The 25,387-nt window shown below is 42.4% G+C and overlaps 1 protein-coding gene across 22 annotated transcripts in view; it reads left to right on the plus strand.

Annotated features, from left to right (window-relative positions):
• FRYL (FRY like transcription coactivator) overlaps window positions 1-25,387 on the plus strand; it is a 411,199-nt gene that overhangs the window by 144,735 nt on the left and 241,077 nt on the right. For 21 of the 22 annotated variants that reach the window (XR_010601883.1, XM_065598069.1, XM_065598065.1 and 18 more), the window contains one exon: window positions 4,481-4,680. The exons of the other annotated variant lie outside the window; for it this stretch is intronic. Coding sequence is in view for 20 of the 21 variants with exons in the window: in XM_065598065.1 (XP_065454137.1) it covers window positions 4,481-4,680 (200 nt within the window). In the remaining variant the exon portion in view is untranslated. The remainder of the gene's footprint in view (window positions 1-4,480; window positions 4,681-25,387) is intronic. 22 annotated transcript variants of the gene reach the window in all.

Below are 25,387 nucleotides of genomic sequence, written 5' to 3' on the forward strand. Positions count from 1 at the left end.
GTGCCCAGAAGTCTTGTTGCTATGGGTATCTGAGCTACAATGATACAGAACATTCAAGAATGCTGGGGGTGGGAATGAGGTGAAGTAGGAATTTGACTGTCAGGAGTTCCCTTCTTACGTCATTTGCCTTCTGCGACACTGTTTACAGTGGGCTGGAGGTTCATTTAATTCACTGCACTATTTAAAGTTTGAGGACTCTACTGGAGATGAAGCCCCACAATCACATCAGTGTTCTGCAGTTGAGATTTATTTATGTAGCCTGTATAGCTTTTTCCCATTAATCAAATCGAAACCTGCCCTAATCCTGACAGACTAAGATTATGTATTACACCAACTCCTAACATGATGCTCAGTGCAGCCTGCTATTTTAGGAAATTGTTTTATTGAAGGAGTACAGCATCCACCATCAGATCACCTCAAGAGCTCTTCACCTATTGGAGAAAACAATAGGAATTTCAGTCAATGGCATAAGCAGTCTCTCAAGCACTCTGTCTTTCATTGTCTGTTCTTCAAGTGGGGTAAACTATAACTAAAGCTTTTCCTCAAAGAGAGTGCAAAATAGTCTCGGATTATTTTCTGAGGGAGAGTTGGTCTATACTTCTGTATGTTCCCTATGTATCATTCACATTGTCAATCAGGTCAGGAACCAGGATGTTATTGATAACTCTGGCTTCGGCTTTGATGTTTTAGTTTTGCTTCCTGGAACTGATGTTGGAACAACAACTGATGTTGGGGCCACAACTGTGGTTGGGGGCTGGAACCAGGGGAAGGGCTGGAGCAGAGCTGGGGGAAGAGGAGAGCTGGGTGGTGCTCCCTCCCCGTCCCCCATGCGGGCTGGCCCAGGCCCTGCTGTGCTCCCCCAAACTTTACTCTCCACTGCCCTAGGGGACACGCCCGACAGTTTGGGGACCACTGCCTTAGAACCATGACATTTGTTGAAAAGATTCCTTAGAGTTTGCTGAAGTAATTTTGCTGGTGATATTGGCATTCTGACAGATTCTTATTCTCTATTAGTGTCAACCTTGTACCTTTCACAAGCATTGAATTAAGAAAAATTCATATGAATAAGTTCTTTGATTTACAGTATAAAGTTAACAACACATTTCTTCTATAGTTTAGTCTGATAAGAATTTATGTAAAATGACCAAGGCCCTTAAAATGAAGATTATAAATTAATTTCCCCATGAATGCCTTTTTTGTTTGGGGTGTTGAATATTGAATCTCACTAAAAAGTATAGCTGCTGCAACTTCTGTAGTTTTTATTTTGAAGGTCATACACTATTATTTTCCATACTTTAAGCTCTAATTTTTTAGAGGGAAAAAACATCCCTAATAACCATATAAGCCTAAAAGGGCTTTATTGACAGTTATTTAAAGGTTTTTTTTCCCATCTGTTCATTTTTAGCAACGCACTTAAATACTTGAAAATAACACTTCTTTCCTAACAATTTCATCCTTTTTTCTCTCACTTGGCTTATTTTTTCCTCTGAATTTCTAAGAGAGCTGAAATTCACCGTGGTTATTTTTGTTTACTTCATTATTTATGAACTAGCAGTATTCGTTATATAATTCTAGTTATAAGACCAGTTGCTTCAGACACAGAACATGGTTGTCATATATATTTTAAAAAGTACTAAATAATTATAGCTTTCAGGAGAGCTTTTAAAATCTTTCTAATAAGAGAGATGTAGTTTGTCTCTATTGAAGAGGTATGTTTGTGTGTGTGCCAAATATTGAATTTATCAAAAAGTTTGCTAATTAGTGTAAGTTTTGTTGATGTATTGTAATGTGAATACTAGTTGAATAGGAAATTGCCTGAGATAGCTTTTCACCAGGCTGTGTGAAATAAATTCGTTATCTGATAATAGTAGCATAATAAAGCAGTCAGAAGTATGGCTTACATAGAAATGTAACTGACTGAAGTTGGACAGAGTAGTTAGTAGTTGTTGAGTCACACAGAAAGAAGCTATTAAGTGGGTTACCAAAAAATCTAGCCGCCATAATAATCAGTATTTTCATTAATGGCTTTGAAGATGAAAAAGAATACACTCTAGTTAAAGATGTGGATGATAAAAAGCTCATAGAATTAGTTAACTTGTAGGCAAGAGTTAAAATAAAAATTAAAACTTTAAAAAATAAACAAACTGGTCTGAAATATTTAGAATTAGGTTAAATAAAGAATAATTTAGAGAAACTCACATAGGAAGAAATTCACATTAACCCAGTAATTGGTTAAAATACAGGAAACAAAGGGTTAGGAGTAAATGGTCACTTTTCTGAATGGAGAGAGGTAAATAGTGTTGCCCCCCCCCCCCCAGTGATCTGTACTGGGACCAGTGATGTCCAACATACTCATAAATGATCTGGAAAAAGGGGTAAACAGTGAGGTGGCAAAATTTTCAGACAATACAAAGTTAAACCCAAAGCAGATTCTGAAGAGTTACAAAGAGATCTCATAAAACTTGGTGACTGGGCAATAAAGTGGCAGATGAAATTCAGTGTTGATAAATGCAAAGTAATGCACATTGGAAAATATAATCCCAACTACACATACAAAATGATGAGGTCTAAATTAACTGTTACCATTCAAGAAAGAGCTCTTGGAGTCACTGTAGATAGTTCTCTGAAAACATCTGCTCAGTGTGCAGTGGCAATCAAAAAATGTTAGGAACGATTAGGAAAAGAGTAGATAAGAAGACAGAAAATATTATAATGCCACTATATAAGTCCATGGTATGCCCACACCTTGAATACTGTGTGCAGTTCTGGTTGCCCCATCTCAAAAAAGATGTATTAGAATTGGAAAAGGTACAGAAAAAAACAACAAAAATTATTAGGGGTTTGGAACAGGTTCCATGTGAGGAGAGATTAAAAAGACTGGGACTTTTCAGCATGGACAAGACATGGCTAAGGGGTAATGTGATAGAAATCTATAAAATCATGAATTGTGTGGAGAAAGTGAATAAGTGTTTGTTTATTCCATCACATAACACAAGAACCAGGGGTCACCCAATGAAATTAATAGGCAGAAGTTTAAAACAAAAAGAAGGAAGTACTTCTTCACACAACGCACAGTTAACCCGTGGAACTCATTGCTGTGGGATGTTGTTAAGGCCAAAAGTACAACTGGGTTCAAAAAAGAATTAGATAGTTCATGGAGGATAAATCTATCAATGACTATTAGCCAAGATGGTCAGGGATGCAACCTCATGCTCTGTGTATCCCTAGCTGGGAGTGGATGACAAGGGTGGTTCACTCAGTTGCCTGTTCTGTTCTTTCCCTTTGAAGCACCTGGCATTGGCCACTGTCAGAAGACAGGATATTGGGCTAGATGGACCATTGGTCTGACCCAGAATGGCTTTTCTTAATCAGATGCACAAATACAAAATAAGGATATACAGCTTATGGAATAATAGCAGACAAAAGTTTCTGATCATCACTGAAACTCTGTTGCAAAAAAACAACAAAACCAAAACAAAGATGACTGCTGCCTTGGCATATACTAATAGAAGTATTGGGCCAACTTTTTCCCTGGTGAAAGTCTGACTTCAAGGGAATCTTCAGAAAGAAATTTGGCTGATTTTGTGCAGACGAGCACTGTAGGTATCTGCTCTATTTGGCGTAAAAATGTTAAATAACAATACAAATCTGTGTTAGTATGACCCCATTTGCAATATTGCTTTTAATTTTAGATACAGATATAAACACAAACTTGCACAAACTTACATTTGGGAGTGTTTGGGGAGAGAAATAAAACTTTGGCAATTCACATGCATGAGTAAAAGTGAACATGACCTATTCATTCTGGAGAATGGAAATCTGACTCTTTACAGATATACAAATGAATGTAATTGGCCGGGGTCAATTATTCTAAACAGTGTAAATAGAGAAAAAAGTAATGGGCTTAGGATGCAGCAGGGAAAACTCAGATTTTTATTAGGAAAAACAGTTTAGCAGTGGCACAAGCTGTCTAGTAATGGTAGGGAATTGCTTTATTCAAAGTTTTACTTGGTATCAAAGTATCAGGGATGACTTCGGAAAATTCAAATCAAGGAAGTGCGTCCCACAATGCAGGGAGATGGACTTGATGGCCCTGTAATGGTATCTCCTCATCCAAATAGTTAAGTGATTTTTGGTAACTTCTGAATTGAATCAGATTTGAATTGATGATCCTAGAGGTTAAAATCCCTGAATTCCATTATTGGTCACCTGAGTCATCCAGTCCAGTAACTCTCAACCATTCTGAGTGTCCCTTTCGAGTGATTTTGCATTTCAGTGGTAAAAATGAGAAGTTATATTTTCCTTACTTCCTTATTTGAATCAAATTAATATTATACAAATTTAAAATCTTAGTGGAGGATAGAGGTAATATTTTTCTATTTCTAGTTTCCAGAAGTGCTGTGTGTGGTATGGTGTGCTTAAAATCTTGATGGTCTATTGCTTTATTATTAATTTTGGGTTTTGTTTCTTTTCTCTATAGCCTCAGCACCCACCAGCAGTGTAAATAAACGTAGAGTTTCTCCCAACACCAGTTCCACATTGGAAAAGAGAAGCATCATCATGTCTAACATTACTGTTGACCCGGATGTCAAACCTGGCGAGTATGTCATCAAAAGCCTCTTTGCTGAGTTTGCTGTTCAAGCTGAAAAGAAAATTGAAGTTGTAATGGCTGAACCCTTGGTGAGTCATTTGTCATAGTAGCCATTAAATTGCTCAAGTTTGTCTGAAATTTAATATCTTACTAGAAATTTATAAAAAAAAAAAAAAGAGATGAATATAGAACAGGAACTGATACTGTAGTTGAAGAATTTTCATAGTGCTTGTCATTTGGAGTGTAGGTGTGAAAAGCCCTGTACCAACAGGGTTGCTAACTGGATTTTTTTTAACTGCATTTCACTGAAACTGTTGCTAAGGATCCATAATACTTATTGACACAAAACCCCTTCGTATTTATACATCCTGTAAAAGTGCATAATGGAACAAAAAAACAATCTTACATTACCACCGCCTAACATTTTTCTTCCTGAAATTCCTTTTGAAGAATGTTTTGAAGATGTATGTTAAAGCTGAATTATTTTTTTCTGAGTAGCAGTGGCACTGGTAGCTGGACAAGAGAGTGGGTGACCAATGTATATTGCAAATGAATTAAAACCCAAAAACTTGTTTAAAGATTCAGATGTGCGGATGTTGAAATAAACAGAACATTTTACTCTGGGGTATCTGGCATTTCTTAATTCCTGTCTGTTTGAAAACTGGTGACCTAATCATCCAATGAAGACTGTGTAGCTGGTTGAGTGACTTGCTTTCTTAAAACTGAACAGGGGATACAAACACACCAAACTGTGGTGGCAATCTCTATGAGCATGACAGATAAATGTGTAGTGCATCTGCTCTATGGTTACATGGACTTAATCGGAGGCTTGCATTAAATCAAAAATAATACTACTGTTTAAAAAAAAAAATAATAATAATAATAATAATAAAAAAGGTGTAACCACCAGAATATATATTCTAGCCTACCATATGATGGTGTAATCTTTTAATGTTCTTGTCTTCATTCAACTCCTTAACTCTCTTGACCCTGTGTTGTTACCTCTTATTTATTGTCCTAATATTTACTAAGGTGGCCTCATGTCATGGTCAGGGAACCTGGCTTTGTTCGGGAAATCCAGTTCTCCTGGGTAGCATTCAGTTGATCTAACTCTGAGAGTCCCTCTTCTTGCACTCCCCTACCTCATTCACTCCACACCTTCCAGCTTCTGCAACAAGTGAGGCAGGGGTCCTACAGCATCATTTACAGTTCTTACTATTCTGCACAGCCATCCTGTGCACTGAAGGAGGCAGGAATTCTGTGAAGAAATTAGTATGTAATTAAAAATTGCATCATACTACATATGCTGCAGGGAGCTCAATTAAGGTTGCACAGGTAGGGAACTGAGAAGAATTGCCCACACTGAATGTCTTAAGGCTCCTACTATGATTTTTTTTTATCTCCATTCTTAGACTGAATTATTTCTGTTTTTATGAGCAATAAGGAAAGACCTTTTGCTAATATTTATGATTTTGTAAAGATACCATAGTGATGGGTATGGTGTAAACTTATATCTAGCATGTACTGGTGACAGAACCACCAAGGAAAACAGCATGTAAGAGAAAATAGCTTTTTTTTTTCTGATATATAATAACTTTGACTTTTTTTTTGTACAAGACTTGCAATTAAATATTTCCTACATTCCTCACCAGAGTCCTTGATAAAATACTTTTTCTTAAATGAATATTTGTTTTTTCCTAAGGTTACAAGAAAAGGGTAACTATAGTTAATTCCTCTTTGAGTACATGTTAATGTGGATCCCATTGTAGTTGTGCATGTGTGTGTGAGATTGGAATCTTTTGAATAGCAGCATCTAGCATGCACCCTGTACCTGTTAGTGCACTTGTGAGAGAACATAAAGGGGTGGAGTGACTTGACCCTCCCTCAGTTTTCTCTTTCCATGTGCAGCAAGATGGAACCTGGGTTGTGTCTGACTTTTCTGCATCTGATTTTTCAACACTCATTTCAGTGAAGAAATGCTTCTTCTCTTCTCCTTTTCATTAGTTGCTTCATTTTAGACTTTGGGTGTTCCAAAAAGAAAAGTTTGGGGGAGAAGAAGAAAGCAGTTAAGATGGATGGAGGAGGTCCCCCCAGTACAGCAGAGCGAGGTGCTTCACACCTACCTTTAGCTATGGCAGACTCAAAACACATTGGATTTAAACTCTGTCCTCCCTGTGATGACTTAATGCCTCTCCTAGATGGACATAGCTGTTCTGCCTTGAGGAAGGTCATCTGTCTGTGATGAAATGTGAATTTTCTGTAATACTTTTATGATTCCTATGCATGTCTCAATTTCCCTCTATACTTTGCATTACTACCCAGAGGGGGTAGTCTGAGTCTGCTCTTTGGGCAGAACGGAAGACATAAGGGGTATGTATGTGTACATCAGTCAGTCACTCCACTGTCTGGGACAGAATGAATGGGTTATTAAGGAAGTGACTGGAACCCACTGAAGCCGACCCATATCTATGGAGAATCTGAAAAAGACATCAGGACCCCCCACTGACTAGGATATTGACACTTAGCAACCAATGAACAGAGGGAAGAGATTTTCCCTCTGCTTCTCAGCAGGAAAGCTGAACAAAGGCCCCTGCTCAAGAACGAAGGACTGAGAGGTGACAGGATGGGGATAAAGAGTTGGCTTTTGGGTGAGGCTGGGCTGGACAAAGGGGTAGAGAGATATAGAGTCTGAAATGAAGTCCATAGCAGCTTGGCTGGCTAATGGCACTGTTTTAGCCAGATGGACTATGTCTAATCCTTTATTTCTCTTTGCTAACTGAAGGACTTCCAGTGCCATGTTCCAGTTGACTAATAAACTCTACTCTGTTTTGAAAACGCTTCCTGGTATCACTTGCTGAGATACATTGATCCCTGAAGAGTGTAAAAATCTCAGAGTAGGAGATTCTCAGTGAGACTGACTGGGCAGAGTTCACAGTGTGAAACAGAAATGCAGGAGCCCATGGGCTCAGTATCTGAGGCAGTGAGGCTGTGGGTCCTACACAGAAGGTAGAGTGGGACACTTTGGGGGGTCTGGCCCACTGAAGGGTATTCTCCAAAGGGTTTTAAAGCTGGGGCATAGCACAGATTCTGTGAAAACATGACAACATCCTCTGACAGACATCCCATCTACCACTCCTTTTCTTTCTGCACATGGAAATCTGGAACTGCGGGGCTCAAGCTGCACCTCTTAGAGAATCCATGAAGGCAGCTTCAGCTCCAGTAGAGACATCCCCCAGACCTCAAATGGATTGAAAAAAAAAACCCTACCAGCTCTTGCCCAAGAGCTTCTTGCACTTTTATGTTCATTTGACACTAGAGGTCATTTGTCATCTTTGGTCTAGGAGGAGACCAGATCCACCAAGGGCATCAAGATAAGGAACCTTAGGAGATGTTTTCTTCAGCATCCCCCCATTTCCACATTGTGAATTATCAAGTGCTGTTCATGAAATAAAACTTTCTGATTTGGGGAGAGGGTGACTCCTTTCCTATTTTGGCCACTGCAGGAAAGTTGTGAAGAAGTAAAAGGCATGATGGAAGAGTGGCAGATGGTATCCAAGATAGTGCTATAAGTGGCAATGGATGAATCTAATACAGCTACATGTTTTATGGCCACAGCAGTCACATTGTGCTGGACCTCCTGGCTTCAGGCATCCAGAATACCAAAGGAAGTCCCGGTGACAATTGAGGACTTACTTTTTCAGGGCATGAACTTATTTAGTTCACTAATGGAGGAGGTACTCCATTCCTTCCATGAATCTAGAGCACCACTCAGATGTTTGGGCGTTTGTACCCTATCACTTTACCACAAACCCTTCCAGTACCAATCATCTCAGGAACAGAGAATGCTATCTTTCTCTCACACTCACCACCTTGAATATCCACCCAGAAAGCAACTCTGCTGTTCATGGAGGTGCCCATCATCATGCTCTGTCGCACACCACTGGCAGCAGGTGGTGTCCCTCCCAGAGGCAGCAGGTTTGACAAGATGAGTGAGAGCCACGCCAAAACCAGTCCAAAGTTGACATTCAGAAACTGCCTTTCCTCCTTCCACCTACTTCCTATTACTTTTATTACATCTCTGATAGCTTTACCATCTTAAAGAACTTTAATAAACCTTACCACATGATATATAATTTAATCTTGCACTCTAAAATCAGATTGGGGTTACAGGTTAACATTTTCATCAAAAACAATGGTGGTGTGCCCAATTCCCCACTGTCTTGCCGGTGGTTGTATAGAGTGGATGTAAAATGCTACTTGTCTAATTTGATAGTGTTTTCATTCACTATGTACAAATGCAAATATTGCCATAAGGGGCAAGGGCATAGTACTTCTATCTCTGCATCCTAAACTTTAGAATGCCAGGAAAATGAACCAAGTTTTTTAGATTTGAGTGAAACCCTAGATTATTCCTTAAATGGAAGTTCTTCTAGAACTTTAGCCTGTCCTTTTATGGGGTACATTAGTGAAGAACAGAATTTTGGTATCCCATGCGAGACAGAGTGGGGAAAGTGACAAAGAAGCATTAGGGAAACATATTTCAAATAAATAAATTTAAAATAGAAAAAAATAGCATTCTACAAGGTGTGAGTAATTCCTGTACCTAGAATAATGCATAAAGCTTTGTTCATTTCACTTATTTAGTATTTTAGTATAGGTACAGTGATTACAATGGGAATTTTTTTTATTTTTCATATATATATATATATACACACACACACAATTAGATTTTATATGTAAGTATTTGGACTGGTATAGAATTATTTAGTAAACAAATGTAAGAAACTATAAGCCTTATCCTGACGTTCTTTGCACACTTAAGTATCATTGAAATCCATGTCAATTTATTACATAAAGACTCTAGAATCAAGACTTCACTCTTTAACTTACTGATAAAAACAAGTTGTGGAGACTTTGCATTTTGAAAAAGACTGAATTTTGGCAGGATTTTCAGTGACAATAATAATGTTTCCATTGCCTGTCTGCTTCTGTTTTTTGCAAAATCAATAGATACAATAAAACCCCTATTTGTTCACCTGCTTAACACTGGTGTTTAGCAATACTGCAGTAAAAATTTAAATGTATGCATATACATGTAAGCATATTTATATAACCTCCCTTTTAGCATTTGTCTCATGGGAAAGTCACCTGCGTCCCTTCTGGGAAATAATTTTCCAACTGACTTTTCTTGCAGTTATTCAGTCATTTATGGTGTTTACTTAGGGTGGAGTACTTCACCATGTTTCTCATTTTATAGGTAAGCTTATAGCTCTTTGTTTGTTGTACGTTAGATCATAAACCATATCATTATGATAATAAAATGAATTCATACTGTAGAGCGGTTACACCAAAAAATAGGTATAATTCAAACAGGCAAGTGGTAGTTAAAATAGAAAATCCTCTTTTGGGGAAGTTGGATAACTTTCGTAACAATAGTTTGATATTCTAAGTCTAGTAAACTTAAGATGCATACAATTTAAATTCTAAAAAAGTTTTTGGTTTACCAGTAATTGAAATGTTTCCTGTTTTTGCTTTTGAATACACAGCGGGTATATGATGGCTGATTTGCAAGCAGAAATGAATATAGCCTTCTGGCATATTAAAAACATTTTATTGATTTTTATAATATTTAGGGGGCACCTCTGCCAGATGACCTCTCAGGAAGTGAAAAAATTATGTATCGTTAAATGTATTGCTCTGATTTGTAGAAATTGAAAATGTTCTGGCGGTAGGAGATAACGTTCTCATTTTCATACTCTTGGTCCTAAATAGACCAACTTCTTTTGCCTTTGGGTATAAAATTCACAGCAATATAGGGCTGGAAGGGACTTCAAGAGTTCTTTTCCATCCCCCTGCACTGAGGCAGATTAAGTATACTGAGATCATCCCTGACAAGTGTTTGCCTAATCTGTTCTTAAAACCTTCGATGTTGGGGATTCCACAATCTCCCAAGGTAATCTGTTCAGTGTTTTAACTATATTTATAGTTGGAAAGCTTTTCCTAATATCTAACTTAAATTTTCTTTGCTGCAAACTAAACTGATTACTTCCTGCTCTCCCTTGGTGGACTTGGAGAACTATTGATCATAGTCCTCTTTATAACAATCTTTTATATATTTGAAGACAGTCATCATGCCCCACCTCCCTCAGCCTTCTCTTCTTTCAACGGAATATCCCCCAATTCTTTCAACATTTCCTTGTAGGTCAGGGTTCCCAAACCTCTTATTGTTTTTGTTGCCCTCCTCTGGGCTCTCAATTTATCCACATCTTAAAGTGTGGTGTCCAAAACCAGACACGGTACTCCAGCTGAGGCCTCACCAGTGCTGAGTAGAGCTGAACAGTTACCTCTTGTGTCTTAAATACGATACTCTTATGACATCCCAGAATGTCATTTGTCTTTTTCACAACAGCCTCATACTTTTGACTCCTTCAGTTTGTGATCCATTATAACCCCCAGATCCTTTTCTGCAGTATTACTGCCTGGCCAGTTATTCCCCATTTTGTATTTATGCATTTGATTTTTTTCCTTAAGTGGAATGCTTTGCTGAGTTTCATCTTATTGATTTCAGACCAGTTCTCTGATTTATCAAGATCACTTTGAATTCTAATCTTGTCCTCCAAAGTGCTTGCAACCCCTCTCAGCTTGGTGTTATTCACAGATTTTGCAGTCATATTCTTCACTCCATTATTCAAGTTGTTAATGTTGTGTAATGACATGTTATGAGGCTCAACTTCTTACAGGGCTGGAGGGGTTTTGAATAGGGCCTATAGGGTTACAATACGTCCGGTTTTTCCCGGACATGTCCGGCTTTTCGGCAATCAAACCCCCGTCCGGGGGGAATTGCCAAAAAGCCGAACATGTCATGTCCGGGAAAAATACCGGCCGGGCACTTCCTCTCCCGCGGCTGCTCTGCTACTCCCCTGACTCAGACTTCGGCTCTGTTTAAGAGCCAAGCTGCCCAAGCCAGCACTACCGGCTTTCGGCAGCCCCCGTGCCTCCGGACCCCGAGCCGCTGGCCGGGCACTTTCCTTCCCGGACTCCAGCTGCTCTGCTCCGGCGGCTGGGGTCTGGAGGCACGGGGGCTACCCGAAGCCGGTAGCGCTGGCTCGGGCAGCTTGGCTCTTAAACAGAGCCGAAGTCTGAGTCAGGGGAGGAGCAGAGCAGCTGGAGCCGGGGAGGAGAAGTGCCCGGCCGGCGACTGGGGTCCAGAGGCACGGGGGCAGCCCGAAGCCGGTAGCGCTACCGGCTTCATGGTTTGCTGGGCAGCCTCCAGACCCTGCGCCCCTGGCTGGGCGCTTCCCCTCCCAGGCTTCAGCTGCACTGGGGAAGCACCGGCCAGAGGCGCAGGGTCTGGAGGCTGCCCGGCAAACTGTGAAGGTGGTAGCGCTCGGGCAGCCCTTTTCGCGTGGCTGGGAGGGAGGAGGGGGAGTTAGGGCGGGGACTTTGGGGAAGGGGCGGAGATGGGGCGGGGCCGGGGGTGGGAAAGGGGCGGGCCCAGGGCCCATGGAGTGTCCTCTTTTTTTTATTTTTTAAATATGGTAACCCTAGAATAGGGGGATGATCCGTTAGGCATAATTTTAAGGAAAGATTATATTGTTCTGTTCTTATAAGACTGAATCAACTATTGTTGTATATGATTGAGATTATTTATCTTTTTGTGGTTTTAAATATTTGTGATGTGTACATAAAGTTTTATAGGCACCATTTTAATTCATTTTATAAAACTAATGACTAGATAAATACAAATAAATAGAATTAAATGTTATTCCAATTTGTCAAGTAAAGTTCTCTGTAATCTCAGACTGAGGTCAATCAACTGAAGCTAATCACTCAGGCCCACTGAGTTTGTTTGTTTGGTGGTTTTTTGTTTGTTTTTGTTTTTGCATCTGGGTAAGAGCTGTGAGATTTAGCCCATACACTACGATATCATTGCAAATTGTGACTTTTACAAGAGTTGTAACAACTCAGCTGCTGATTGCTTTTCCTTTTCCCCCCACACAAATAGATGCTCTTCTTTGAGGGCCTATGTGCATTCCCACGTGTGGGATTTTTGGCCCTTGGTTTTGAGCTCATGGAACCTCCATCAAAACTCTGTCTTTTGAGGCTACATGATGCATCCCACTGACACCTGTGTTCAGCATGTGAGCCTGTCTAAAGGAGTGGTGGCCCTTATTGCATCGATTCCTTGTCCACCACCACAAAGAGCATTAGGGAGCTGTGATATGTCTGCCTCTGAGAATCTGGGCATACCTCCTTATTTTAGATAGCTCATTTAATCCTATAGTTGTTTTAGCTAGTGTTAGTGAGGTTTTTTTTGTTTTTAAATTGCCAGTACCCTCACCAGAGCTTAGAAGATTTCTCTTGGTTCTGCACTAATAGCCTGAATCAGTGGATTAAAAGAGTCTTCCACTTGTCAGTAGTTTATTTGGAGTTAGACATTTATCTTTGCCACGTGGTGTCCTTGGGGAAGTGTGCTCCCTGGCACAGTGATCCATCTGCTGATCATTCACTCTTGAAATTATTAGGAATTTCAAGTGAGGCTTTGGGCTTACCTTTGCTATGAGATGTTGAAGGCATAGGCCTCAGCACTGAAAGGGCTCTGAACAATGCCCAGTATTACCCTCATTGGCTTCTACACCCATTACAGCTAAATGGGAAATCTTTTACAATCAGCACATTCTTCAAAAAGGGGTTGCAGTGCCAAGATCTTCAGAATCGTGAACTCTGTTGACAACTGCCAACACCATCAAACGATATCAAATGTCTTTGGCACTGACAATATTGATGCCAATTACACTTGTTCAGCAGACTGCACTGGAAGTAAGTTTACTGGTAGATGGAATATCCTCTACACAAGCTTCCATTGCTGTTCCTGAAATGCTGCCTGATATTGTGCAACCTGCTCTGAAAAGACAGGAAAAGAGTGAGCATTTTTCTGGTTCTGAGGAAGTTCCAAAAAAAAAAGAAAAAGTACTGCCATTGATCTCTCAGAGCTAGATGCTTGAAGAATTGGAACCGATTGCACAGCCTTCATTGACACTGCAACTGTTGATGGCTTCATCAATATGTGTTCTGTGTACACAATCAGATTCACTGAGACCAGACTCGGAACATCCATATAGGATTCCTGCTTCTCCAGTTTACCAGTCATCCTCCAGCCTGGCACTTTCTCAAGGTACTCCAGCACTGGGCTTCTCATTCAGAAGATTGCACTACTAGGACTGAGTTTTGGAGGCCACCCAATTCATCAATGATGTCAACCTTATGTACCATGATCGCCTGGTGGATTTTGACTTCAAGTCTCTTGGCATTGAAGGATATTCTTCAAGGTTCCTTGCAACTATTATTGTGGACATCTCTTCAAGATGAGGATGTTGATCAAGTCAGCACAGCCAAAACCTGGGACTTCCGCCCTTCACTGTACTGGTGGCTCTGGTCCAATCCTTGTGGCTCTGCCCCCAGTGGCACCACTACTGGCACTTTCATTATAGACTCTGACTTCAGGGCAACATAAGAATGCATTTGTTCATTTTGACACGTGTGTGAGACAATATGAGGGAGGGATTGATGAAGAGGCAAGAGATTCCTCTGTCAATATGGATATCCTACTGGGAGGAACCTGTGCTACATCACCAGATGATAATATCAGCTCCACAATGATTTCACCTCTGCATGAATTCCAAAAGTTCTCTAGACAGAAAAACATTTGTCAGGCTCTGAGGATGTGTATTGCCAGCTACCATGTAGTGATACTGTAGTATCTATATGCCCTTTGGAAACCACTACCCCCATTCAGGACAATGTTCCTGAAGACCAAAGATAAGCACCAAAAATTCTAGCAGCTGAAGGAAGGATCACAGTTTGGCATGCTAATTTTTATGCCAGAACCATGGCTGTGGGGATTACTTCAGGGAAATATTCCTGGTTTTGGCCTTCCAACATATGTGTATCGAAGGACAAGGCTTCTTCATCACAAAATTGCTGAAATCCTAGAGAAATTAAAAATAACCCGAGTTTCAGCTTGCTCCCCAGGTCTTTCACAGTCCTCTAGTAACTAGGGAAAGAAGGAAACATATACAACTTATTCCATTACTAGAGAGACTTCTGTTACTTAAGCCTGTGGATGTGTTGCATAAATTCAGTCCCAAGTGGTCACAGACTTTTATGCCAATACATTTCTGTGCTGACCTTCTTCCTAAAGCCCCACACTCACCCTGCGGAAGCCTGTTTTCAGACCCAAACATGCAAAAAGACTGTTTCTATCTTGAAATCCCATAATATGTAATTTATGGCATATGGATAAAGATTTAAGGGAAAGGCAATATTATCTCAGAGGTTGCGAATCCTTCTGGATTGACTTGTGTTCCAATTTAGCCAAAGTCTCTATATCAGAAGGCATTAGGGCCTGGTTCACTAGAGTTACTGCCACTTCTATGGCATGTCTTAGGAGGGTGCCATCAGGAAAATTGGCAGAGCAGCCACTTGAAGTTTGATTCATATCTTTGAATAATAGAATATCAGGGTTGGAAGGGACCTCAGGAGGTCATCTAGTCCAAACCCCTGCTCAAAGCAGGACCAATTCCCAACTAAATCATCCCAGCCAGAGCTTTGTCAAGCCTGACCTTAAAAACCTCTAAGGAAGGAGTTTCCACCACCTTCCCTAGGTAATCCATTCCAGTGCTTCACCACCCTCCTAGTGAAAAAGTTTTTCCTAATATCCAACCTAAACCTCCCCCACTGCAACTTGAGATGATTACTCCTTGTTCTGTCATCTGGTACCACTGAGAACAGTCTAGATCCATCCTCTTTGGAACCCCCTTTCAGGTAGTTGAAAGCAGCTATCAAATCCCCCCTCATTCTTCTCTTCTGCAGACTAAATAATCCCAGTTCCCTCAGCCTCTCCTCATAAGTCATGTGCTCCAGCTCCCTAATAATTTTTGTTGCCGTCCACTGGACTCTTTCCAATTTTTCCACATCTTTTTTATAATGTGGGGTCCAAAACTGGACACAGTACTCCAGATGAGGCCTCACCAATATTGAATAGAGGGGAATGATCACATCCCTCGATCTGCTGGCAATGCCCCTACTTATACAGCCCAAAATGCCGTTAGCCTTCTTGGCAACAAGGGCACACTGCTGACTCATATCCAGCTTCTCGTCCACTGTAACCCCTAGGTCCTTTTCTGCAGAACTGCCTCCTAGCCATTCGGTCCCTAGTCTGTAACAGTAAATGGGATTCTTCCGTCCTAAGTGCAGGACTCTGCACTTGTCCTTGTTGAACCTCATCAGGTTTCTTTTGGCCCAATCCTCTAATTTGTCTAGGTCCCTCTGTATCCTATCCCTATCCTCCAGCGTATCTACCACTCCTCCCAGTTTAGTGTCATCTGCAAACTTGCTGAGAGTGCAGTCCACGCCATCCTCCAGATCATTAATGCAGATATTGAACAAAACCGGCCCCAGGACCGACCCTTGGGGCACCCCCCTTGATACCGGCTGCCACTAGACATGGAGCCATTGATCACTACCCGTTGAGCCCGATGATCTAGTCACCTTATAGTCCATTCATCCAGCCCATATTTCTTTAACTTGCTGGCAAGAATACTGTGGGAGACCATATCAAAAGCTTTGCTAAAGTCAAGGAATAACACATCCACTGCTTTCTCCTCATCCACAGACCCAGTTATCTCATCAATTAGGTTAGTCAGGCATGACTTGCCCTTGGTGAATCCATGCTGACTGTTCCTGATCGCTTTCCTCTCCTCTAAGTGCTTCAGAATTGATTCCTTGAGGACCTGCTCCATGATTTTTCCAGGGACTGAGGTGAGGCTGACTGGCCTGTAGTTCCCCAGATCCTCCTCCTTCTCTTTTTTAAAGATGGGGACTACATTAGCCTTTTTCCAGTCATCTGGGACCTCCCCCAATCACCATGAGTTTTCAAAGATAATGGCCAATGGCTCTGCAATCACATCCGCCAACCCCTTTAGCACCCTCGGATGCAGCGCATCCGGCTCCATGGACTTGTGCTTGCCCAGTTTTTCTAAATGGTCCCGAACCACTTCTTTCTTCACAGAGAGCTAGTCACCTTCTCCCCATACTGTGCTGCCCAGTGCAGCAGTCTGGGAGCTGACCTTGTTTGTGAAGACAGACTCAAAAAAAGCATTGAGTACATTCGCTTTTTCCACATCCTCTGTCACTAGGTTGCCTCCTTCATTCAGTAAGGGGCCCACACTTTCCTTGACTTTCTTCTTTGTCAAGCACTGCTCCTTAAACTTCATATCCCAGTTGGATACTGGGTTTGGGAGGGCAACACTTCAGTCCTTATTCAGTTAAGAATTCCTTTGGTCACCTTCTGTTTGGGGCAGATTAAGAGTGCCCTTGATGAAGAAAGATAGTTTACTTACCAGTAACTGCTGTTCTTTGAGAGCTAGCTGTGCAATCACATTTCCTGTCCACTTTCTCTTCTTCCTCACAGTTCTCTTAAAACATGGGACTCTGCAGCTCTGAAAAATGTAGGTGGTTGGAACTGCACTCCCTCATGCTGACCTCGCTAAGGGCTTATCTTCACTACCGGGGTAAGTCGACCTAAGCAATGTTGACTCCAGCTACTTTATTCACGTAGCTGGAGTCAACATAGGTTAGGTCGACTTACCCTGGAGTCTTTGCTGCACTGCGTTGACCGGAGACTGTCTCCAGTCCACTTACCTTACTCTTCTCCGAGAGGTGGAATACTGGGGTTGACTGGAGAGCACTCTGTTGTTGATTTAACGGGTCTTCACTAGACCCGCTAAATCGACACCCACTGCATTGATTGCAGGAGCTTGTGAAGACAAGCCCTAATCCCTATGCAGCTATAATGGACATGGTTTAGATGGAGTTTCTGCAAGCTGAATGTCTGCAATGCCAGTCCCACAATGGGAATAAACAGGGCAAGCCTCAAAGAACAAAAGTTACTAGTAAGTAACCTTTCCCTAGACAAGATGCTTTGTAGTAATCTCCATTTTAATTCTGAAACTGAATATTTTAAGGTTTCTGTGTCTCTCTTCCCCTCTGCTGCCCCCAGGCTCTGACTTCTCTTTACTTGGGAACTAAAAATGTTGTCTGCACTTTTCTGCAGAATTGTTAGAATTTGTACATTATAGATGTGACTGTAAGTTAGGTTATACAAATGTCATTTTTCAAAGAAGTACTTACAAATTGTAGGGGAGCCTATTAGAATCTCTAGTTTCAACTTTGATTTGAGAAAAGGTATATTGAATGAATCCCAACCTGTGCAGTGTATATGGGATATTTGAACAAAGATTGGAAGATTTGCTGGCCCGTCAGATGCTGCCTTTTGTAATACATATGCAGTAAATGTTTCTTCATCTCTTGTATTAAAAGCATTTAACTTCTGGTTCCTGGAGTCTCAGTTTAATGACTGATCTTGCTGACCTTCATGCTTATAAACAGATGATGTTGACTATGCAGTGAGTTTATTGATTTTTCCCCTATTTACCTAGAAAATGTAGTAATGCATAACCTTGCACAGGTGAAACCTTAATGGCTGCTACATAAATTGAAGTTGTGTGTCTTAACTTCTGTCTTAACACTTTTTAAGGTGCTTTTAATAAGATACAAGTAAGACTAGCATCAATATTGAAAAATGGACTAGTGGACTTAATCCTGCAGTCCTCTAATAACTCCTGACTCATTAGAAACTTCTGATTCCTTCACTGAGAATTTTTTCTGAGTAAGAGCTACATAAGACTGCAGGATTTGACCCACTATTATTAATATTCATTTTTGGACTTCTAGTATAACTTAAGTCAGGTTGGTTTTGTTTTTTCATTTTTAAAAGGGCAATCACACTGCCTCATACATAGAATACTTTACTATTGTCAGGCCACTCCCCTTACTTCATTCAGTTCCCTCAGTAAGAGCTTCCAAGATGCTCACATGTTAAAACTGGGTAACCATAGGAGCTTATTACTGTAACTGTTGTGCATATTTACCCCAGTTCTCCTGTTAGTTACCATGTCCTCAGAAAGTGATAAAGAGTCCTATGGCACCTTATAGACTAACAGACGTATTGGAGCGGAAGCTTCCACTCCAATACATCTGTTAGTCTATAAGGTGCCACAGGACTCTTTGTCGCTTTTTACAGATCCAACCCCTCTGATACATGTCCTCAGAGTCTCATCTAAAATTAAAGTGCAAAATTCTTCAGATGTCTTGTTCTGTAAAGTGTCTTGTCTTGCTTTTGTGTTCTGTAAAAATATTTTATTTTTGAGCAAAGGAGGAGAAAAGAGTAAATAAACAAATAGTGTTGTAACCTTTCTGTGATAAGCAGTAAAAAGAGATTTTATACTAAAGAGATAATTACAATCTATGTTGGTATCACTTTATTATGATTGCAAATGTAGTTTTAAAAGCAATTCTAACTGTGAGGGGGAAAAATATTCTGCATTTGTAAGACATTGCTTTTTGGGGCAAATTTTAAGACCCTGATGGGTGGGTGGGTGGGTGGGGAATTGAATCAGGTAAGTATATAGCTTTGCATTGTCTAAGGATAAAAAAATTGTGCACTTTATCTTCCAAAGAGAAATAATAATAATAGAGAATGATTTAGAAGGTATGCAAATATGTTTATTAATGAAAGAGAGGGGATCCCAAGCTCATCCTGGGAAAGGGTAACCCCAGCATTGTAAAGGAACAATGTGAGAAGAGAGAGATGTCCCTGGATCTCTCCTGTCCTCTTTTATCTCCTCTCACTTGTCCTACCACCTGGGTCCCACTGAAATTAGTCGGGTCTGCCTTAAGTGAGTTTACTTTTTTCCTCATAAATCAGTGTTTGATGGTAGTAGCTTTAATTCCTATCTTATAAACCACAAGCAAATTTATGATAATCGGTAACTGTATTATATTATGTTCATCATACTCTTTAAAATTTTACAAAATAATGTGTTAAAATGACTGAAAAGAGGGCACAGTGGACTACTTTTTGAATGTCAAAATACAGCTGCATTCTTAGCTGAGGAATACTTAAAACTGTATCTCAGTTTTGAGATTACAATTAGGGCACACTAAAATAATCATCTAATTCAGATCTCAGAGATGATTCAGTGTTTAAAATAAGTTTTTAATATATAGGTTGTCGGCCTTAGATAAGCGTGGTCATCTCTTGACTTTTAACACTTGAGACACTAAGGTGCTGACTTCTGCTCTTACTTTACTTAAAATGTTGAAAATAAAATGTAAATGTTTTGTTGCTCACATCATACAACTTGAATAGCATCTTTCGCATCAGTGTCATGAATAGTTGGCTTTGACTTTGTCTGCACCATGTCTTTGTCTATATTAGTACACTCAATCATTTGTGCTTTGATCAGTTGTTTCATTAATAGAATCACAGACAACTGAGTGTGTCCACACTAGATGCCCTCAGTCATTGTAAGGTTTGCATTTGCAGCCACAGCTGACGATGATGATGGCTTCACAAGGTCCCCCTCCCCTTCTTGCCATGCTTCTTTCTGTCTTCCCTCCTTTTGTAATGCCTTCAGGTTTGTCCCTGCAACTTATCTGGCAAACTGGAGGGGTTTGTTCAGAGCAAGTGTCCGCTGGTGATTGCACACATGTTGTCCTTATGTGTAGGGCCCTACCAATTTCACAGCTGTGAAAAACATGTCACAGACCGTGAAATAAGTCCTTCCCCATGAAATCTGATCTCCCCGAAATCAGTTGGGCTGGAGAGAGACCGGACTTTTCCTTCCCCCACATGGCTGTTATTGGAGGGAGATCAGGCCCACCTCCACAGGCAGCACAGAAGTGAGGGTGTACCACCCTACCCCCACTCGTGGCTCCTGCCCGAGCTCTGGGGCTGCCCTCTCTCCCGCTCCCCCCCCACCTGCTCCTGCATCTGAAATCGTGAAATTGACCAATTTTAAGACCCTGTGGCCCTGAAATTGATCAAAGTGAAATTGACCAAAGTGAAACACAAATTTGGTAGGGCCCTACTTATGTGTCTCAGTCTTAACTCCACATTAAGAAAGTTCATTTGCATTTGACTTGCCATTCATTTAACTAGGGAGACCTGTTTTGTGTTATGTTGTCAAGGAAGCCCATGGAACTAAACTTTCTGAAGTCCTATAGTTTTTCTCTGACTTAAGGCAAAGCTACATCCTGAACCAAGAGAACTGATGAGGAGTCCTGTGGCACCTTAAAGACTGACACATTTATTTGGGCATAAGCTTTCGTGGGAAAAAAACCCACTTCTTCAGATGCATGGAGTGAAAATTACAGATACAGGTATAAATATATATTGGCACATGAAGAGAAGGCACTTGTTACCTTACAAGTGGAGAACTAAAGTTGAAGGCCAATTCAGTCAGGGTGGATGTGGTCCACTGCCAATAATTGAGGAGGTGTCAATACCAAGAGAGGGAAAATTGCTTTTGTAGTGAGCCAGCCACTCTCAGTCCCTATTCAAGCCCAAATTGATGGTGTTAAGTTTACAAATGAATTGTAGCTCTGCAGTTTCTCTTTGAAGTCTGTTTTTGAAGTTTTCAAAAGAACTGGTTAATCTTGAGCTGCATTTTGATGCTGAGGGTTTAGGACTTTGGAATGTATTGTTAATTAGAGGAAACCAAGGGCTTGTGTAAGGGGTGGTTAAAACAGAGTAAATCAAGATAATTTGGTTTGAAAATGCTTGTGTACACACGGCACAATCCCTTATAGCAGTGCTTCTCAAAGCCAGTCCACCGCTTGTTCAGGGAAAGCCCCTGGCGGTCCGGGCCAGTTTGTTTACCTGCCGCGTCCGCAGGTTCGGCCGATCACGGTTGCCACTGGCCGCGGTTCGCCGCTCCAGGCCAATGGGGGCTGCGGGAAGCGGGGCGGGCCGAGGGATGTGCTGGCCGCCCTTCCCGCAACCCCCATTGGCCTGGAGCGGTGAACCGCGGCCAGTGGCAGCCGTGATCGGCCGAACCTGCGGACGCGGCAGGGAAACAAACCGGCCCGGACCGCCAGGGGCTTTCCTTGAACAAGCGGCGGATCGGCTTTGAGAAGCACTGCCTTATAGCACTCTAACTCCACATTTATTGCAAATTCTGGAATCCTCTTTCAAAGTGAACTGACTTTGCAGTGAATCAGGTTAGTTCAGCGTATTCTTCGTTTGCATGCAGTGCTGCTGCTCGCTGCTTGTTAGTCCTCCATTAGGTGGTCCCATATTGCTTTGCGGGTCCCCTGCTCTGGTGTCCAGTTTACTGAATGCACTGTCTCCTGTTTAAAAGCTGGCATGTGGCCAGATTTTGCCTGTTTGCTCCTGGATTTGAGTACACTGCAATTGCTGCAATAATACTCCAAAGTCCTATGACATACCACATGCGGCTGCTTGGAGCAGTACCGGGACCCTGGATTTTATTGCTATCTGGGGAGAAGCATCGGTGCAGGAAGCTCTTGTGGCCAGAGAGATCTTTTTGGGATAGAGATCTTTTTGTGGACATTGCTAGTCAGAGGTCATGATCTAGAATGACAACAAGTGTTAAATAAAGAGTAAACATGTAACTTGTCCAGTTTTAGAAGTGCTGGACAGGATTTTGCACAACTACATGATCACCAAACCCAGAAAGGTTGTGGAACCTGCTTCCTGCTCTCTTCCCCCACTACAAAGACAACCAGCAAGACTCATTGGAGGATGAGCATGAAGATGCCAATGAAGAGAACTCCCTGGAGAGCCAGGATCTATCTATTCTTCTTTGAGTGATTGCTCATATCGATTCCAGTTAGGTGTGTGCATGCCACGTGCACAGTTGGAAAGTTTTTCCCTTAGCTATGGAGCCCCCTGGAGTGGGGCCTTCATGGCGCTCAATATGGGATCCTGCCGACTTGGAGTCTCCTCAGTTCCTTCTTACTGCCAGTGAAGGTCGTTGGAACTGTGGTGTCTTGCTCTCCACATTTCCCTAGCTTCTCTTTCGGACTGTTTTTTTTTAGTTCTTACTTATTGTAGTTCTAGCTAGTAGTTAGTTAGCTGTTGGGTTCTCCGACTGCATTCTCCTTGGGGGACTTACATGCGTAAGTCCCAGGGGTTCAAGTCCTGCAACAAGCCCATGCCAATGGGCAACCCTCATGACGCTTGTTTAAAGTGTTTGGGGGAAGCACATCAGTCAGAAAAGTGCAGGATTTGTAAGGGCTTTTGCCCCAAACCAAGGAGGAGCAGAACTTTAGATTGAAGCAGTTCCTTAAGGAGGCAGCACTTAGACCGCAACCCGCATCAGGCCCACCTCCACAGGCAGCGCAGAAGTACCACCCTCACTTCTGTGCTGCAGAAGCCCCAGAGCTGGGCTATGGGCTTCTGACCCCGCGGCTCTATTCCAGTTACTTCCTAATTCTCAAAGCCAAAAGGTGTCTCAGACCCATTCTAGACCTGCGAGGACTCAACAAGTTCATGCTGAAGTTGAAGTTCCGCATGGTTTCTCTCATTACAATTACCCCTTCTCTGGATCCAGGAGACTGATTCGCCACCCTCGACATGAAAGACGCATACTTTCACATAGCAATTCGCCCTGCACACAGATGCTTCTTAAGGTTCATGATCGACCAAAAACATTCAGTTCACGGTCCTTCCCTTTGGACTGTTGTCAGCCCCACGAGTGTTCACCAAGTGCATGTTGGTGATAGCAGCCTTCCTCTGAAGGAGGCAGGTGCAGGTATACCCTTACCTCAACGATTGGCTGCTCAGGGGGCACACCAGAGAATAGGTGGAGTTGCAGGTCTGTCTAGCCACATCCACGTTCAAGAGACTGGGTCTCCTCCTCAACATGAACAAGTCCACCTTGTATCCGAGCCAGAGGACAGAATTTATTAGAATAGTGTTGGACTCGGTCCAGGCAAGAGCAAGCCTGATGGAGTCCCAATTCCAAGCCATGGCAAGCATCATTTGATGCATGAGACAGTACCCGACCACTACAGTAAGGAATTGCCTCAGTCTCCTCGGTCACATGACGGCCTGCACGTACATGGTCTGACACACCAGGCTGAGACTCAGGTCTTTACAGACGTGGCTCACTTTGATATATTGCCTGGGGTGTGCCAGCCTGGGACTAGTGGTCACGGTGCCACAGCAGATGCTAGAGTCACTCCAGTAATGGCTCAATGCTCGAATAGTCTGCGAAGGAGTTCCCTTCAACAGCCCTCAGCTGTCCTTGTTTCTAGTTACGGATGCATCAGCTCTAGGTTGGGGCGCACATCTGGGAGATCTCTGAACGCAGGGCCTCTGGTCACAGGATGAGCTCTCTCTCTCCATATCAATATCAAGGAGCTCAGAGTGGTGCGACTCGCATGCCAGGCCTTTTAGTCTTGTCTGCAAGGCCAGCACATGGCAGTCATGATGGACAACACCAGTGCAATGTTCTACATCAACAAGCAGGGTGGAACCCGGTCTTTGCCCCTCTGTCAGGAGGCTCTCAGCTCTGGGAATTCTGTATAGCCCACTCCATTCACTGGAAGGATTATATCTGCCAGAAGTCCAGAACATACTGGTGGACCACTTCAGCAGGTCCTTCCACAGCCACGAGTGGTCCATCCATCCAGTCGTCCACCCCGTTTTCCAGAGGTGGGGTTTTTCCCAGGTCAACCTGTACACCACTACAGCTTTCCACCCCAGAGTCTCTGGATGCTCCGTCTTTGCCAATCCCATGTTTGGACGGTTCCTTAAGGGTCTGGATGGCTACCTACCCAGATTAGACAGCCTGTTCCAGTGCGGGACCTTAATTTGGTAGCCTCCAATTTAACGAGGCACCCATTTGAGCTGCTGGCGACTTGCTCCCTTCTCTACCTATCGTGGAAGGTAGCCTTCCTAATTGCCATCACATCAGCAAGAAGGGTGTCTGAGTTAAAGGCCCTTACCTCAAACCCATCTTGTACAGTTTTCCACAAGGACAAGGTGCAGCTCAGACCTCACCTGGCCTTTCTGCCTATGATGGAATCACATTTCCATCCCAGCCAACACATATTCCTGCCTGGTTTTTATCCAAAACCTCATACCAGTAGCCATGAGCAGAGGCTGCACTCCTTGGATGTTCGAGCGTTAGCCTTCTATATCGAACTCTCCGAGCCATTCAGGAAATTGAACCAGTTGTTTATAGCGGTGGCTGACTACATGAAAGAGCTACCAGTCTCATCTCAAAGAATATCTTCCTGGATCACATCCTGCATCCGCTTGTGCTACGAGCTGGCCGAGACACCAGCCCCGGCACTTACGGCACACTCCACAAGGGCAGAGGCCTCATCAGCGGCATTCCTGGCCCAGGTCCCGATCCAAGAAGTCTGCAGGGCAGCAACTTGGTCCTCGGTGCATACGTTCACCTCTCATTACACTATCGTCCAGCATGCCAGAGATGATGCAGCTTTCGGCAGAGCGGTGCTCCAATTTGCGATTCCATAACTCTGACCCCACCACCTAGGTAAGGCTTGAGAGTCACCTAATTGGAATCAACATGAGCAATCACTTGAAGAAAAAACAGTTACTCACCTTCTTGTAACTGTTGTTCTTCGAGATGTGTTGCTCATATTCATTCCAAACCTATCCTCCTTCTCTGCTGTTGGAGTAACTGTCAAGAAGGAAGTGAGGAGGCTCCGGGTCGGCATGGTTATATATTGAGCGCCACGAAGGTGCCACTCCAGGGGGCTCCATTGCCGACCCACTGGGTACTACTAAGGGAAAAACTTTCCTACGACTGTGCATGCGGCACACACACACCTAATTGGAATGGATGTGAGCAACACATCTCAAAGAACAACAGTTACAAGAAGGTGAGAACCTTT

The sequence above is a fragment of the Chrysemys picta genome, chromosome 5, assembly GCF_011386835.1.
Source record: "Chrysemys picta bellii isolate R12L10 chromosome 5, ASM1138683v2, whole genome shotgun sequence".
Lineage (NCBI taxonomy): Eukaryota > Metazoa > Chordata > Testudines > Emydidae > Chrysemys > Chrysemys picta.